Source organism: Gallinula chloropus, assembly GCF_964237585.1.
Source record: "Gallinula chloropus genome assembly, chromosome: 5".
In the NCBI taxonomy this organism is placed as follows: Eukaryota; Metazoa; Chordata; class Aves; order Gruiformes; family Rallidae; genus Gallinula; species Gallinula chloropus.
The window spans coordinates 42,474,596-42,491,721 of record NC_140090.1 but is presented as its reverse complement, the minus strand read 5'-3'; the positions used below and the strand labels follow the sequence as shown (position 1 = coordinate 42,491,721).

At 47.9% G+C, this 17,126-nt stretch overlaps 1 protein-coding gene across 1 annotated transcript in view; it reads right to left on the bottom strand.

The window, feature by feature from the left end:
- Window positions 1–2,200: 2,200 nt before the first annotated feature.
- CCDC150 (coiled-coil domain containing 150) overlaps window positions 2,201–17,126 on the bottom strand; it is a gene marked incomplete at both ends in the record, with an annotated part of 41,308 nt that continues 26,382 nt past the window's right edge. The window contains 5 exon segments of the mRNA XM_084264585.1: window positions 2,201–2,346; window positions 2,456–2,523; window positions 2,701–2,851; window positions 3,139–3,316; window positions 3,717–3,838. Coding sequence (XP_084120711.1) covers window positions 2,201–2,346; window positions 2,456–2,523; window positions 2,701–2,851; window positions 3,139–3,316; window positions 3,717–3,838 — 665 coding nt within the window.

Sequence of the window (17,126 nt, the reverse complement as noted above, 5' to 3'; positions counted from 1 at the left end):
ACTGGAGGATTTGTAACCATGAGGTACCAAGAACAAAGCCCTGTGCAAAATCAGTCCAGAACTGCCACTGCAGGACAGAATCTTGCAGCCAGGGTGACATTTGTGGCTTCAAACTTCTCACCTTCCTACCACTGCTCCTCCTAGCCAACTGTGTTCTCTGACAACCTACAGAGCCAGCTCCAGAAGAAAGAATCAGGTTACATTATGTTTCACTTTGCTGCTCTAGGACATGTTAGTGTGACGTTTCAACGCCATTTATGGGTTTATCATCCTCTTATGTATATTTTTGCTCTGTTGATTAACATACCTGTCTGGCCTGCATTACTTCAAGATTGTAGGGGTTTTTTTAATTATTTTTATTTTCTACCCATCTGGATACCCAGACATAAATCAACTTGTTCCTTGACCTGTGATTGCATTTATTACTTCTTCCAATAGTCTGAAAGGGATTTATGCAGCTTCCACAAAATATAAGCTCTGTAATATTTGAGCATTCTTCTGCTGTTAAGATGACATTTTCTACTTTCATTCACATATGTTCATTAGTAATGCTCTTCATTAGTAAATGAAGTATAATTGTATGTCTACTTTAGAGCAAAGCAAAGGTTTCTATATTGAAAAACCCACTTGCTCTTTGTTTTAAGCTACTTCAAGACAGGTGCCACTTCTCTAAACATTCTAGTTTCCAAGTTATATGTAATTGCTGATCTTAAAAGGATTCTTTTCTTGAGAACACTTTGCTTTAAGAGATTTCACCCTTCCCTGTATATCTGTCTTACTATATTAAACCACCTACCCACATCCCTCCCTCTTTTTCCCAAGGTCCACTTCACTCTCTCATTCTCTCCTTCTTCTGGTTCAGTGACACAGAGGGAAGGGGAATGGGCGTTGGGGTCAGTTCATCACATGTTGTCTTGGCTGCTCCTTCCTTCTCAGGGGGAGGACTCCTCACAGTCTCCCCATGCTCCAGCACTGGGAATCACAGTGAGGAGAAAAAACCTCACTGGCAGCTGCACTCAGTCCCCAGAGAAGGGAGTGAGAAGCCAAGTAGACATCAAGGCCAGGGAGGAAGTGGGGGCGGGGAGGGGGAGGGAAGAATGAGCCCCTCTGGGTATTGGAGAGAGAGATTCCCCTGCAGCCTGTGGAGAAGACCATGGTGGAGCAGGTGTTCCCTCACAGCCCATGGATAAGGACAGGAAGCAGAGACCATCTACAGCCTGTGAAGAGATTGATCCACGCCTCAGCAGGTTTGCCTTGGGACTTGTGACTCTGTGAGGGACCAGGCCAGAGCAGTCTGGGCCCGAAGGTCAGCACCCATGGAAGGAGCCGTGCTGAGGCCTGTGGTGAGGAGATGACTCTCTGATAGAGAGGACTCACACTGGAGAAGTTCATGGAGACGACTGTCTCTTGTGAGTGGGACCCCACAGTGCTTCAGGGAAAGGGGGTGTGTGTGGAGTGCCCTCCCCCCCACCCCCAGCTAAGATGGAAGACAACTAGGGAGGAACGGACTGAAAACCCCCATTTCCCATTCCCTGCTTCTCCCTGTGCTGCGATGGGGAAAGAAGGGTGCGAATTTATGATTAAAATCTGCAAAGAAGGGAGGGGTGGGGGGGCAGAAGTAGAAGTGTTGAGATCTGGAGGAGGAAAGCAGCTTTTCAGGAACTGACTGGAACCCCACTCCCCATTCCCTGCCCCTCCCCACACCATGTTGGGGGTGAAGAAGGGAGTAAAATTGTGATGAAGTTTAAGTCTCCTAAGAAAGGAGGGGTGGGGACAAGGTGCTTTAAGACCTGGCCGTACTTCTCATTACCCGACTCTGGTTCACTGGGTGTGTAGTTGTAGTAGCAATAAATCACTTTTCTTTCTTTTATTCCGTGTTGAGTCTGTTTTGCCCGTTGCACTAATTGGAGAGTGATTCCTCTGTCCTTATCTCGAGTCCTAAGCCTCCCAATATATATTTTCTCCTTTTTGTGGCTGAAGAGGGGAGTGAGCAAGTGGATTTGGTGGGCATTTGGACTCTAGCCACGGCCAAACTACCACAACAGCATTGCTGTTTTGACTCTGACTAGTAGGAAAATCTCAGGCGTTTGTCTAGCAGCTAAGTTTGCCTTCGTAACTCCAGTGGGACAGAAGGTGGCAGAGTAGCTACAGCTACTTCACCTATACCCTGCCAGTCCTGCCAACCTGCTCTTCAGTACAGTCATTCCTTCTCTCCTCCCTCCACACAGGAGAATGCCTGGCCCTTCACCATCTCTTCCCTGGAGCCTGACAGGTTGTGCCACACTCGCACATTTAGAAGAAAATACATTTTCTCCAGCCCTCGCTCCAGTCCCTTCAGAGGCTGTGCTCACAAGAGGAGGGAGAAGGCTGAGACAGAATCAAGGCTTGTACACAGCTGGCACCCAGGGAAACCTGCCAGAGCAGCACCCAGGGTACGTCTCAAGAGCTCCGTTACCTGCCAGCGGGACCACGTTGTCCAGTAAAACTTGTGCTGCTTGGAAAGACAGCGATAAGAAGTCAGACCTGAACAAAAAGGGAATAAATGCAAAGAAGTTGGATTTAAGTTACTCCTGTGTTCTTGAAGGTTACAGCAATTAATCAATTGCTTTAGCAGGAATTCAGTTTAAAAGTAATGACACTCCAAAATCCCCAGACCACACTCCCAGCAATCCAATTGGCAGCAGCAGAGCCGCTACAGACCTGATCTTTCTGATTTGGTCGATCTTCACTCTGTCATAGCCTCCGTAGTCCATGTAGCAGAGCTCCACTTCACTGGTCTCTTCAAAATGCCTATTAACTTGAGCCCATAACCATACTCCATCCAAACCTGAAGCCATGCAGACAGTACCAACTGCAAAACAGAAGAGCTCAGGGTGAGTGGATTCCCAGAAACAAGCCCTTCGGGCAGATCAGCCGTACTGTGCAGTGACCTCCTGAGAACCATTAGCATTCCTTCTGCTGCTTCCATCTCCCTTCCACACCCCTGCCCCCCCATCAGACCCACCTGCAGCTGCAACACAGCAGAGCTGCCTTGGACTCTCAAGTCTGTCTGCCACTACCGTGTTCAGGAGCATCAGTCTTTTGCACAACCCTACAAGTTCCTCAAGCAAACAGCGTGTGAGCAGTTGAGTTACTTGCCTTCTACTGGAGCTGCCAGGGTGGGAATATCCAGTTGAGAATAGCAAGCATTCATCTGCTGGTCAAGTCTATGCAGGACATGGAAAGTGGGGTATGTATGCTGCTGTAAAAACATGTGGCCAGCATCGACTGGGTTTGCCACAACCACTTCTACAGCAGCTCCCTCTGGGAGGTACAGCTGTCGCGTGGAAGAAAGATATTCTTGTTAATGTTCACTGCAACACAAGCTTCATGCACAGCCACTTCATGATCTCAGCGTGGCTTGAGGCTGAGAGCCATGGGTGAAAAAGTCCTGCCACTCCAGCACTTGATTTCCAAAGGCTGGTCTGGATCAGGAGTATAAAGCTACTCAATGCTGCTCTTAAGGACATCAGACTTGAGGCAAGGCCCACCTTCCAACAGGAAGGCCAGTCTGACCCGTTACAGTGACACAAGCCAGGCAAGAGAGCGCTACACAAAACCAGCCTGGCTGTGAGGGTCTCTGTGAACCAGCCACCTGCGTCGAGCGTACTAAGACAGCAGTGACCAACAGCAGCCTTTGGCCCCGATATCAGCGCAGTCAGAAAGCTGGGACTTACCCAGCAAGTTGTCGGGAGAGAATGAGACGTTGGTGGAGGTGGAGCATAGACATTGGTGTGGCGCAGACTTCTGAACTTCTTACCAATCAGGCTCAGTACTTTTTCTACTTGCTGAGAGAAGCCTGGAAGATAAACGTCCCGTAGAAAGTCTGTAGCACAGCTATGCTGAGGACACCCCCCACCCCGTGAAGAAACAGAGCTACCAAACGTGGCCTGCACTACATCAGCAGCTTCAGGTTTCATAGACCCACGTGAGACACTCAAGACCACCAGGCCCCACTCACAACCACTTTAGCTTCCAGGATGAACCCAGTTCACTGGCAAGTATTCTTCACCCACAATTAATGTAACATTCTTCACTGGCAAGACTTACATTTGCAGATATGTGCTGTTTAATTCCTTGCCCATCTCATTTAGGCCCCTGAGCTACATATTAGACCACAAACACAGAGACGTTTTGCTTACCTTCAATATGACAGACTTGAGAGTCACGAAAATGAGGTGGTAAGGAAACATAAATTTTGGCCCCAGATGCTTGCTTTAAGAAGTTCATGAATCTTCCTTATTTGCCAATCAAGCGGCCAACTAAAGCCTTTGTGAAAGAGAGGAAAGCAGCAGTCAAGAGGAGGAATGGAGGTCAAACCACACTCCTGGCCAGCACTAATTTCACCCATGTGCCCAGTTCCTGTAGCGCAGGGCCAGGCAGGATAACTAAAGGTGATGCTGGACCAGTGCAGAGCTGGTCTGGCATAAGTCAAGGTAGATACAGGCCAGTAAATACTGCTCATTTTCATAGATTCATCTTCACGCCTTGGAGAACGACACAAAGGGCCAACAGGACAAAACCAGGCCTGGTAAAGGTCACTGTCATCACCAAGGTTACTGTCAAGTCACATCCTCTCCCAATCTCCCGCCACTTTATTCTTTAAACATAGTACATGCATTTTTCATTCCAGTATGAAATGGCATTCACAGGAGAGTAAAGCAGGCCCTGAGAACCCTTAGAGCACAGAGTGCCTGGCCAGCTGGGACGGGGGACTCATAGATGTCTCTGGAAGCCCTGTACTCTTCTGCTGGCACCTGCCACCGCTTACTGTCAGAGATCAGATCCCAGAGCAGAAGCGTTGGCACCCAGTCAGCATGGATAATCCTACACTAAGTAACATTAGCTACATACAAAGAAGGCATGAACGGAGGCCTAAAAACTGACAACCTCTGTCTCAACCCAAAAGAAGGCTGGCTATAAAGACAGAGACACAGCGGATCCATGGATTAGCTGAGCACTCAGTCTGTGAGGAAGGGTTTAGGCATGCAGTCAAAACATAACCCTCCTACACAGTGGAAAGAAAGAACTCAAAAAGCTCATCACCAGTGCTTTGTAACTGTGTACCCTCAGAGCCTTCTGAATGCTTTCAAAGCGTTGGACTAATAGACAGGGATGGAAGATAACAGGGAAATAACGAGCCAGACAACCAGCATTACCCTGGGTGCAGCCCTGAGATGCCTCTTGCTTACAGCTTGGACTGGCTCTTCACCCTTGTTGAGTCTAACGCTACACAAAATGCTTCAATCCTTGTTATTTGCTGTTGATCTCCCTGGGATAGCACTGAGCCAGTACCAGCCTGGAAGAAGCAAGAGATGGGTATGGACTGCAGGGCAGGATGTGCGAGCAGGACAGCAGCTGCTTATCTTTGGGACCTCTATTTCCCAGCTAACCAAGTCGATCTTGGTGGAGATTTCTTCAGGCTTTGAGTTCTGGCGAGTCACCATCTTCTGCATGGCACAGCCACTGCCCACAATATTCATGTTTTTGACTGCCTCTCTCACCTCAATGCTTGCTGCTGGTGCTTCTTCCTGCTGCTCTTCAGCAGCTGTTTCTTCTTCTCCACTAGAGCTGGCGTACTTTTTCCTTTGGGAGCACAGCCACCAGCAGTCAACAAGTGCCAGCACTCCAGGTATGGCACACAGAACTTCTTTGTGGAAGCGCCCAGCCATTTTACACAGCCTCAGCGATTACAGATAGGAGGAGAAACAAGAAAGCACCTTATAATCATCACCAGGAAAATAACACATAGGCTGAAGTTTCATAAATGCCTGAAGGTGTTTCTATGAGCACAAACAAGGTTGTTTTCCAGACACTCCTTAAATTCACATCCCTACCAGAAAGCACACAACAAGTTCCTCACCTAAGACTGGGGATATCTGGATATTTCACACCAATAGACTTCTGGATTTCACCTGACTTCACCTTTATATTTTGAACAATTTCCCCAGGCAGAATCAAGGAAGACTAGAAAGTTGGCTTTTCTTCCTTTTTCTGAACAGGCTGGGAAATCTGATGCCTCTCAACTCCTGGCTACAGGGCTGGTACTAAGGCCAGGGCTTTGGCTTGGACGACAAGGGGATGTTCTTTGGTGACTCCAACCTGTTGGAGAGGGACAGGATCCACCTGTCTAGAAGGAACCCCCAGGAATCCCAGACCTGGGAGGTAGGATGAAGTCTGGAGAAAGGGCAGGCTGAGTAAATACCGGCTTTACCATCTCTACCATCACCCAGCTGAGCCATCAAAGAGAAGACTTAAGAAATGAAGAAAAGAAGAAAAGGAAATTCCTCCCAGCTGCCCAGGGAGATTGGGAAGTCTCTTTCTCTGGACGGATTCAAAAGCTACCTGGACACTGTTATGTGTGACCTGCTCAAGGTAATCTGCCCTGACAAGACAAGAGGTGATCTCCCCTGACAAGACTAGAGGTGATCTCCCCTGACAAGAAAAGAGGTGCTTCCCCTCTGAGAAGTGACCTCCCAGCTGATGCCCCTCTGACAGAGATGTCACTGGTTGGTCACCAGAGGCCCCTGGCAACTATTGCTGTTCTAGACCTCTATTGGGTGTTGCTTAACCATCGTTGGTTGGCTAGAGACAGGGGGGCAGAGGGCGGAAAACCAGGACGCACATCTTGCAGATGGGGACAAAGCCAGGAGATTCAAGATCCTGTCAAACTCCAGAATTTTATTAGTTCATCTGCAGCAGATACAGGACTGATTTTTTTTTTTTTTCAGATACAGGACTGCTCGGGCAGATGGACCTCAAACCCAGACAGCAAATTTAATTTAATTTTAAAATTTTTTAATTCAATTTTTTAATTAATTTTGCACGTCAGCAAAATTAAAGGGATGAGAAAATTAAAACATGAAGTGAGAACAACAAAGACTTCAGACATGAGCTGCAAGATGGAGCTCAGGGGAGAAAACAGCTCAGGGAGCTAGGAGGGAGTGAGAAGATGTAAGAAGCTGTCTAGACACAAAGGCCAGAGAAGGAGGGGGAGGATACGCCCCAGGTGCTGGAGAGAAAGATACCCCTGAGCCCATGGAGAAACCCGTGGTGGAACAGATGTGCCCCACAGCCCATAGACAAGGCCCAGACCCCACCTGCAGCCTGTGGAGAGAGACAGAGACACGGAGATGAGCAAGGGAGAGATTCATGCTGGAGCAGGTTTGCTGGGGGGAGGCTGGTGACCCTGCAGGGGAGCAGACCTGGAGAAGTCTGGGCCTGAGAGACTGAGAGATGTTCTGTGATTGATGACTGCACCCATAGCAGTGACCCATGCTGTGGCAGCTGGGGAAGAGCTGAAGCCCTGTGGGAAAGGACTCATGCTGGAGGAGTTCATGGAGGACTGTCTGCCATGGGTGGGACCTCACCATGCAGCAGGGGAAGAGTGTGAGGAATGTCCCCCCATCCCAGCTAAGAAGGAAAACAGCTTGTGAGGAATTGACCCAACCCCCCATTCCCTCAGTCCCTGCACCTCCCGATGCCACAATTGGGAGGAAAAAGGGAGTAAAATCTTGGATAAAGGGAATTCTGCTGAGAAGGGAGGGGAGGGGGAAGGTGGCATGGGACTCCTGAGCCTCTCAATAGATATTATCTCTGTTTCCCAGCCAGAAAGGGAAGCAGTAGAGTAGCTTTTGTGTCTGTTTGCCTCCAGCCAGGGTCAAACCACCACACTTGATAATTGGCAGGATCACAGGGCTTCTAGTGGGAGGTGTTCAAAGACTCTTACAAAAATATTGGTCCTGCGCCCTTCAGATCTTTCCAGAGAGTGCATGCCCAGTTGTGTCACGCAGCCTGTTCCCCGTGTTGCTTTCTGTTGGACTCAGGACCTTTTGCTGGACATGCCCGCTGTCTCATTGACGGGAGAGAGTAAGTTGGCTTAGAGCTGCAGTGAAATCCTGAGGTCAGGGACTTCCTGACGTTTTGGCGTGGTAAGGAAACTTCAGTGGGCTGGCATGGGAGTGTGTCTAACATAGCAGAGAGGTGATAGGGCAGAATAGTATCCATTTCCCTTGTTCCTGGAAGCATGGATAATTTTGGGAGTAGCTTTGCTTGGTGTGGGGAGAATAAAAAAAGTTTTTGTATTGAAGACTTTTGTGTCTGTGGGTTCCTGCAAAGGTCTGGATAGACTGGCAGCAGATATGCATTTCCATCCACTAGCCAGAACCAAACAGTGGCCAAAACCCCTGCGGGGGCAGCATAAATAAAAAAAGGTAAAAAGGTTTTATAAAACAAACAAACAAAAAAGAGTAAAAAAAAAAACTCTAAAAAACCCAAACCCGAAACAATTATTAAAATGTTGTTTATGTATTTGATGTGCAAGATAATTGGGCATCACTCAGGAGTTAAGCTCAGCTACTCCCAGCCGCCCAGTATTACCAGAGGTTGGGCTGGAACGCAGGGGGTTTAACTCCTGCCAGATCTTGTAACTGATGAGTGCAAAGGGTGATTAATTGCAATCGCTCACAACGGCACTGAAGTTTCCCAATGTCTTTGGAGGAAATAAAGGTCCCACACCAAGGGACTCCCCCTTAAGCTGCCTTTGGGCGTATTGGAAAGAATTACATGATAATTTTCTTAAAAGTCAGCTCACTGAATCCTGCAAATGATGAGTGGCCAGTGTATAAATTAAATAGCAAATGTGACCTTTGAATGGCACCCTGAACTGTAACACTGTTCTGTAGTTAACATTGTTTTGTGAAAAGAAAGAAAAATGGGATGAGGTCCTGTAGATGGATCTATTCTTTTACTTATGAGAAAAATCAGAGTGGCAAAGGAATATAAATCAATTAACCAAGAAATGTTTCTCTTTACAAAGACAAATGGTTCAAGAACATTGCTCTGCATGTACCTGTAACAAAATGTGCTGTAAAAATCTGGCATAAAAAGGAATTGACAGAATTAGATATTGCTACCACTGCCTCGGTAATTCTTGCTGTACCTTCCTCTGAGCATGGAAGAGTTAAAATGAGCTTTAAAAAAAGAAACAAGTTCCATTTCTGGTGGATACAGGAGTAGCGTTCTCCGTGTCAGTTCTCAGCGTGGAATAAACAAAAGAAAAAATTGAATTAAAACAGCAAATATAGAATCATAGACTCATAGAATTGTAGGGGTTGGAAGGGACCTTGAGAGATCATCGGGTCCAACACCCCTGCCAAAGCAGGCTCCCTAGGACATATCACTCAGATAGGCGTCCAGATGGATCCTTAATATCTCCAGTGAAGGAGACTCCACCACCTCCCTGGGCAGCCTATTCCAGGGCTCTGCCACCCTCACAGTGAAAAAGTTTTTCCGCATGTTGGTGTGGAACTTCCTATGCTCCAACTTGCAGCCATTGCCCCTTGTCCTGTCTCCACAGACCACTGAAAAGGGGCTGGCTCATTCCCCTTGCATCCCCTGCTTAAGATAATTATAGACTTTAATTAGGTCCCCCCTTAGTCTTCTCAAGGCTGAACAGTCCCAACGTACTCAGCCTTTCCTCATAGGGGAGATGCTCCAGGCCCTTAATCATCTTTGTAGCCCTTCTCTGGACTCTCTCAAGGAGATCCCTGTCCTTTTTATACCAAGGAGCCCAGAACTGGACACAATACTCCAGGTGGGGCCTGACCAGGGCAGAGTAGAGGGGGAGGATCACCTCCTTTGACCTGCTGGCTACACTCCTCTGGATGCACCCCAGGATTCCATTGGCTCTCTTAGCCACCAGGGCACACTGCTGGCTCATGGCCAACCTGTCATCAACCAGGACCCCCAGGTCCTTCTCCACAGAGCTCTTCTCCAGCAGGTCATCCCCTAGCCTGTACTGATACAAACGGTTGTTCCTTCCCAGGTGCAAGACTTTACACTTGCTTTTGTTGAACTTCATCTGGTTTCTAACTGCCCAGTTCTCCAGCCTGTCCAGGTCTCACTGGATGGCAGCGCAGTGTTCCTGCGTGTCAGCCACTCCTCCCAGCTTTGTATCATCGGCGTACTTGCTGAGGGTGGATGCTATTCCCTCATCAAGCTCGTCAATGAAGATATTAAACAGGACTGGACCCAACACCGAGCCCTGGGGAACACCGCTAGTAACAGGCCTCCAGTCAGATTCTGCTCCATGAATCATAACCCTCAGGGCCTGATCCGACAGCCAATTCTCAACCCACCTCACTGTCCACTCATCTATCCCATGCTTTCTCAGCTTTGCTATCAGGATGTCATGGGAGACAGTATCAAAGGCCTTGAGGAAGTCAAGGTAGATGACATCCACTGCTCTCCCTCCATCTACCCAGCCTGTTATGAGATCATAGAAGGCTATGAGACTGGTCGAGCACAATTTCCCCTTGGTGAATCCATGCTGACTACTCCTCATGACCTTCTTCTCTTCCAATTGCTTGGAGATGGCATCCAGAACAAGCTGTTCCACTGCCTTTCCAGGGACAGAGGTGAGGCTGACTGCCCTATAGTTACTAGGTTCCTCCTTCTTGCCCTTTTTAAAGACTGGAATGACATTGGCTATCCTCCAGTCTTCAGGCACTTCTCCAGTCCTCCAAGACCTGTTGAAGATGATAGAGAGCGGCTCAGCAATCACCTCCGCCAGCTCCCTCAGCACACGTGGATGTAACCCATCTGGGCCCATGGATTTGTGTGCATTAATCCCTTTGAGCCGCTCCTGGACCTCCCTTACCTCAACCAGAGGGAAATTCTTCATTTCCCAAACACTCCTACTTTCATCCAGTGTCTGTGGGTTCCGAGGGGCCTTTGAAGTGAAGACCGAAGCAAAGGCAGCATTCAGTATCTCCACCTTCTCATCATCCCCCGTTACCAGAACAGCCGCCTCATTCAGTAAGGGACCTACATTATCCCTGGTCATCCTCTTACTATTCACGTATCTAAAAAAACCCTTTTTATTATCCTTTATGTCCCTTGCCAGCTTCATTTCCAAGAGGGCTTTAGCCTTCCTAGTTGCATCCCTACAAGCCCTGACCACATTCCTGTATTCTCCCCAGGTGCTCAGACCCTTTTTCCACAATTCATAGATCTTCTGCTTCTCTTTGAGTTTACTCAATAGCTTTGTGTTCATCCATGCAGGTCTTCTGCCTCTCTTTCCCGATTTCTTACTCAAAGGGATGCATCGTTCCTGTGCTTGGAAGAAGCACTGTTTGAATGCTAGCCAGCTCTCACAGGCTCCCATTCCTTCAAACAGCGTAGCCCACGGGATAGCCCCTATTAAGTTGTGGAGGAGATCAAAGTTAGCTCTTCCAAAATTCAGGGTAGCTATCCTACTTTTTGGCTTGTTTCTTCCACCCAGGATCTTGAACTCAACCATTTCATGGTCGCTTTGTCCTAAGCTGCCCCCAACCTTCACTTCCCTAATACGCTCGTCCTTGTTAGTGAAAACAAGGTCCAGCACCTGCCCTCCCCTTGTAGGGTCCTGCACCAACTGTAGCAGGAAATTGTCTTCAACATACTGCAGAAATTGTCTGGACTGCATACGATTGGCCATGTTGCTTGCCCAGCAAATATCTGGATAGTTGAAGTCCCCCATAAGGATCAGTGCCCGGGATCTTGAGGCTACTTCTAACTGCTTATAGAATGCACTATCAACCTGCTCCTCTTGATCAGGGGGACTATAGCACACTCCCACAACAATGTCACACATACCAGTTTGCCCCTTGATTTTAACCCACAAGCACTCTACAGATGGTTCATCCTTCCCCAGGTGGAGCTCAATACATTCTAGGTGCTCTCTCACATAAAGAGCAACTCCACCTCACCTCCCAAGCCTGTCTTTCCTAAAAAGCACATGGCCATCCATGACAGCGTGCCAGTCGTCCAGGTTGTCCCACCATGTCTCTGTGATTGCAATGAGATCGTGGCCCTGCGACCGCACAAAGATCTCTAATTCTTCTTGTTTGTTCCCCATGCTACGTGCATTTGTATAAAGGCATTTTAGTGGGGCAGCAGATGTAGGTATCCTCAACAGCCCACAGCAAGATTTCTGACAGGGGACTGGCAAAAGTGGCTCCACTGAGGAGTACTCAGGGCAATCCACAGATCCCATCCTACTATCACATGGAACAACATCCTCAATCCTTCACTGTGCTGTTGGTATTTACCTTTTTCCACCATCAACTCCTGTTGTGACTCCTGAAGCACTTGCCTAACCCCAGCAGCCTTCTTAATATCCCCTTCCCCCTTCCTAACTAGTTTAAAGCTCGATCGATGAGCCCTGCCATCTCCTGGGCAAGGATCCACTTTCCTCTATGGGACAGGTGAGCCCCATCAGCAGTCATCATGCCAGGAGCAGAGTACACCATCCTATGGTCAAAAACCCCAAAGTTCTTGTGCCGGCACCAGCCTTTCAGCCACACATTCAACTCGTGGGTTCTCCTGTCCTTGCTCTGAGCCCCTCTTCCCACAAGTGGGGATAGACGAGAATATTATTTGGGCTCCCCCTCCCCAACAAAACACCCCAGGTCCCGGAATTCCCTTTTGACAGCTTGCAGGCTACACTTTGTGATTGCGTCCCTGCCTGCTTGAACTATCAGTAATGGATAATAGTCAGTGGATCTTACCAGCCCTGGGAGCCTTCTGGTAATGTCCCTGACCCGGGCTCCAGGGAGGCAGCACACCTCCCTGCGTGTAGGGTCTGGTCTACATATAGGGCCTTCTGTCCTTCTGAGAAGGGAATCCCCTACTACAACTACCCTTCTCTCTTGCTTTACAGAGGCAGTCTCAAGGCGTGCAGACATTTGCCTCACTCTAGGCTTCCGCTGAGGCAGAGGGGCTCCATTCATCTCCTCACATACCTCCTCCTCAACTACCAGGGCCCCAAACCTGTTGCTTAGGGAAACCTGGGGGAGTGGGGTAGGTAGGCAGGGGGAGTGCCTACGACGGTGAGTCGGGACTGTCTTCCAGGCCTCCTCGGGGTTTGGGTCGCTCCCATTTACCTGGCTAGGGCAGAGAGGGGGGACCGTCTTCAGGTGCGAGGTGTCTTCCCAACTCTCTTCCTTCTGGGACGCCAGGGAGCTACTCCACCAGTCAACCTCTCACTCACAATCCCTGATCGCTCGCAGTCTTTTGATCTCTTCCTTTAGTTCTTCTACCAAACAGAGCAGATCATCGACCTGCTCACACCTCACACAGGTTAGGTGCTTGCCTCTTTTCCCTGGCAGCTGCAGACTCTGGCATTCCCTGCAGCCTGAGACCTGAACAGCAGCATCCCTAGGCAGGCCCTCCAACGGGGTTGCCCCAGATTTGTAGAGGGAACCTCTCCACCTGGTGGAGACCATGGTTAACTGTCTGTGCACACAGTAGACAGGGAACCCTCAGCTCGCCCTTTGTACTCTGTGAGCTGGTCCGCTGAATTTACCCTCTCAGCTAGCTAGGAAGGGAGGCTTGCTCGGTCTGCTTGCTCTGCCTGCGCGAACTGCCGCGCCACGCCCTTCTGACACGTCACGCCCTGTTTGCCCGTCCTGTTCGCCGCGCTCCGGGGTCGCCGCGCTCCCAGAGGCCCCTCTTGTATGGAGAGGGATAATTCCTGTCGCCCTTAGCTCCACCCCGATGAGTCACCGCTCTGGGCAGTGCAGGGGACGAGCAATGGCTGTTGATGGCCGCTGATGGGTGCACTGCTGCCTCTCTCCTTTTGATCTTCGGTGCTTTTTGTTAGTTTCCCTCGCAGATCTATGCCCGGGGGTTGTTGCTTGCAGAAAGGGGTCCCTCGATGGAGTCTCCCGCTTCAGAGCCCTTCTCCTCAGCAGCAGGGAAAAATGGCCATTCTGACAACCCTGGAATCCGCAATATGGAAACAAAATTTTAACTCATGAATTCCTGTACGTTCCAGAAGGTCCGATGCCCTTAATGGGAAGGGATCTATGATCTAAATCGAATATACAAATTGTTTAAAAAAATGGGGAATTGTCGTTAAAAACCAAAGATACAAGAAATTCCCCCAGAAATAAGTTACGCTCAAGTTCCCTTATGGGATGGGAAACTGACATCTCAGGGAAGTCTAAATTAACACAGCTGGTAAAAACTGAATTGAAAGAAAGGGCAAAACCAGTTAGGATTAAACAATGCCCCATTAAACCAGAGGCAAAACAGGGAATTAAAATGTTGATGAATACATTTTTGAAAGATAAGATTTTAGAGGAGTGTGAATCAAAATATAACACACACATTGTACCAGTGCGAAAACCAAATGGTGAGTACATATTGGTACAGGATCTAAGAGCAGCTGTACCTTTTACCTGGTTTACAGTGCTTGATTGAAAAGATGCTTTTTTGCCTACCCCTGGAAAAAGAGTCATAAAATATTTGCTTTTGAGTGGGAAAATCCACACAGGGTGCAAGGTACAGCTGACATGGACATGGCTGCCCCAAGGATTTAAAAACAGCCCGACCAACTTTGGCAGCCAACATGCAAAGGAACTGGAGACCTTGCAAAAGAGAAGACAGTGACTCTGCACCCAGAACAGCTGCTCTTGCAATACCTAGATGGTATTCTAACAGCTACCTAAGAGAAGTCGGCCTGGATACAGGTAACCATTGCACTGTTAAACTTTGGGGGACTTCATGGGTACAAAGTATCCAAGAAGAAAGCTCAAACTGCAAGTGAAACTGTAATATATTTGGGCTTGGAGATTTCACAAGGACAACAAAGGCTGGGGACAGACTGAAAGGAGGCAATTTGTGGTGTTCCAGAGTCTCGGACTGTACGTGAGCTGAGAGCATTTCTGGGAATGGCAGGATGGTGTCAGCTTTGGATCATGCATTATGGCCTAACAGCCAAAAAACTGTATGAAGCCCAGGAGTCTCCCCCTTTTGTATGTAATAGACACCAACAAAAGACTTTTTGGACTTTTTTGCCTTGGTGACAGCACCAGTCTTGGAATTAACAGGTTTAATGAAAGATTTCCACTTGTTTGTCCACAAACGGCAACATCTGGCTTTGGGAGTTCTGACCCAGAGAATGGGAAGCTGGGAAAGACCAGTGGGATGCTTTTCCAAGCAATTGGACTCGGTAAGCAAAGCATGAGCCTCTTGCCTACAGGAGTGACAAGAACCATCACAGTGTCCCACATATGGTGGTCCCAGTGTTGGAACAAAAAGGGACACACTGGCTCTTCCCTAGAAGGAGAATGAAATACTAGGTAGATCTTACAGAACAAGATGCTGTAACCTTGAAAACAACTAGCCTTGTGAATCCTGCAGTTTTCTTGTGTGCTTCACAGGAAGAAGAACAACCTAAACATGACTGTATCATGACCACTGAACATACATACTCGAGGTGAGAAGATTTGAAGGACGTTCCTGATGAGGATGCTGAATGGGAGCTGTTTACAGGTGGCACAACTCTGTTCAGTGTGGAACTTGACACGTCGGATCTGCAATAACAACTGAGAATCCGGTAACAGAAACAAACACATCACCCAATACAGCTGCTGCACAGAAAGCACAACTGATTGCAAGGACACCAGCACTGGGATGGAGTAAAGGAAAGAAAGTAAATATATGGACAGACTCAAAATATGCCTTTAGGGTAGTCCATGTCCATGGAGCTTGATGGAAAGGAGGACTACTGTCCTCCCAAGGGCAATTATTAAGCATCAAAAGAAAATTTTACAGTTCTTGTTGGTGGTTCAAGAACCGCTCCAAGCAGCAATCCTGCCCTGTAAAGCACATCAGACTGGAGATATAAAAATAGCAAAAGGAAACATTCTGAAGGATGGTGAACAACTATCAAGAGTCAGGTAATATTGACTCCCTTAATCATGGGAGAAATATTGCAGATAAGACATCAAGAATGGCACTGGGGTGCAGACGCCCTGTTGATGTTCCTGCAAAGGCACTTACTGTCAGTGCTAATGCTAGAAATGGCCAAGTCAGTAACAGAAAAGTGTGAGGGGTTTTTAAAAATCCATTAGTACCAAAAAAAGTTCAAATGGGTAAGTTAAAAACAGGGGTGAATCCAGGAAATTTTTGGCAATTTGATTATATTTATAGAGTTACCTAAATGTAATGACTATAAGTATATTTTGGTTGAGGTTGACACTTTTTCTGGATGGCCAGAAACCTTTCCCTGTCGTACAAATCAAGCCAATGAAACAGTTAATTGGCTCCTACAGGAGATTATCCCTAGATTTGGAATGCCTTTTGGGATGCCATCTGATAGAGGACCACATTTTGTGACCACAGTGGTGCAGACCGTGTAAAAAATCCTAGGAATGCCCTGGGATTTGCACACCTCCTGAAGACCACAGTCTAGTAGGAAAGTGGAAAAGATGAATCAAATGAGCAAATCTGTCAGAAAGCCAAATTGAAGGGGCCTCAGGCACTCCCACTGGCATTGTTATGAGTAAGAGTGAAGTGTGAGTGAGTCCTGATGAGATAATGTGTGGAAAGCCATGTGAAACTCCTAATCCAAATATGCATATGCTGGAAAAACAATATGTGTCTAATTATTTGCTTTCTCTTGGAAAAGCTCTAGCTAGACTCCACAGAGTGTAGTGGTGCAGAAACAACCCCTGACACTGCAGAATTTGATTAAAGAATTTGCCAATCGGCAAAATGTATCACAAATTACTTTAGGATGGCCAACACTATGCTTAGTTGGAAGAAGTCTCCCTTTAAAGGAAATAAAAATTTGCATTTGGCACAGGTGAAAATATACACCATCATGTGACAATTTGACATGCAATGAAGCCAAAATTTGAACTGGGGAGCCTGCCTGGTGACCTGCCCTGTAAGTGGCAGCACATCCAGCTCCGCTGGGTTTGGCCCAGGTGAGCCCAAGGAGCTGCCAGTCAGAGTGAGGGAAAGTTCCGCGTTGGGCAGGGAATTCCCCAGTGTGGCAGCCTGGGTGCCACCTGTATGGCAAATGCCAAAGCCAGTGCAGGGTTGGACACAGAGGAAGAGGGAAAAGAGAAAAGGGTATAAAAAGCGGGCCCACATAAAGGGAAGAAGGTACCTTACTGCTAAAGGTTCGAGTTCTAAGTATATAGAACTAAGGTATTGGTTAAATGGTGTACTGAACTGTGTGTTTGATGTTTGACAGTTGTATGTTGGAGTTGTGTATAAATGTGAGTGAATGAGACGTGCATGAAGGGAGT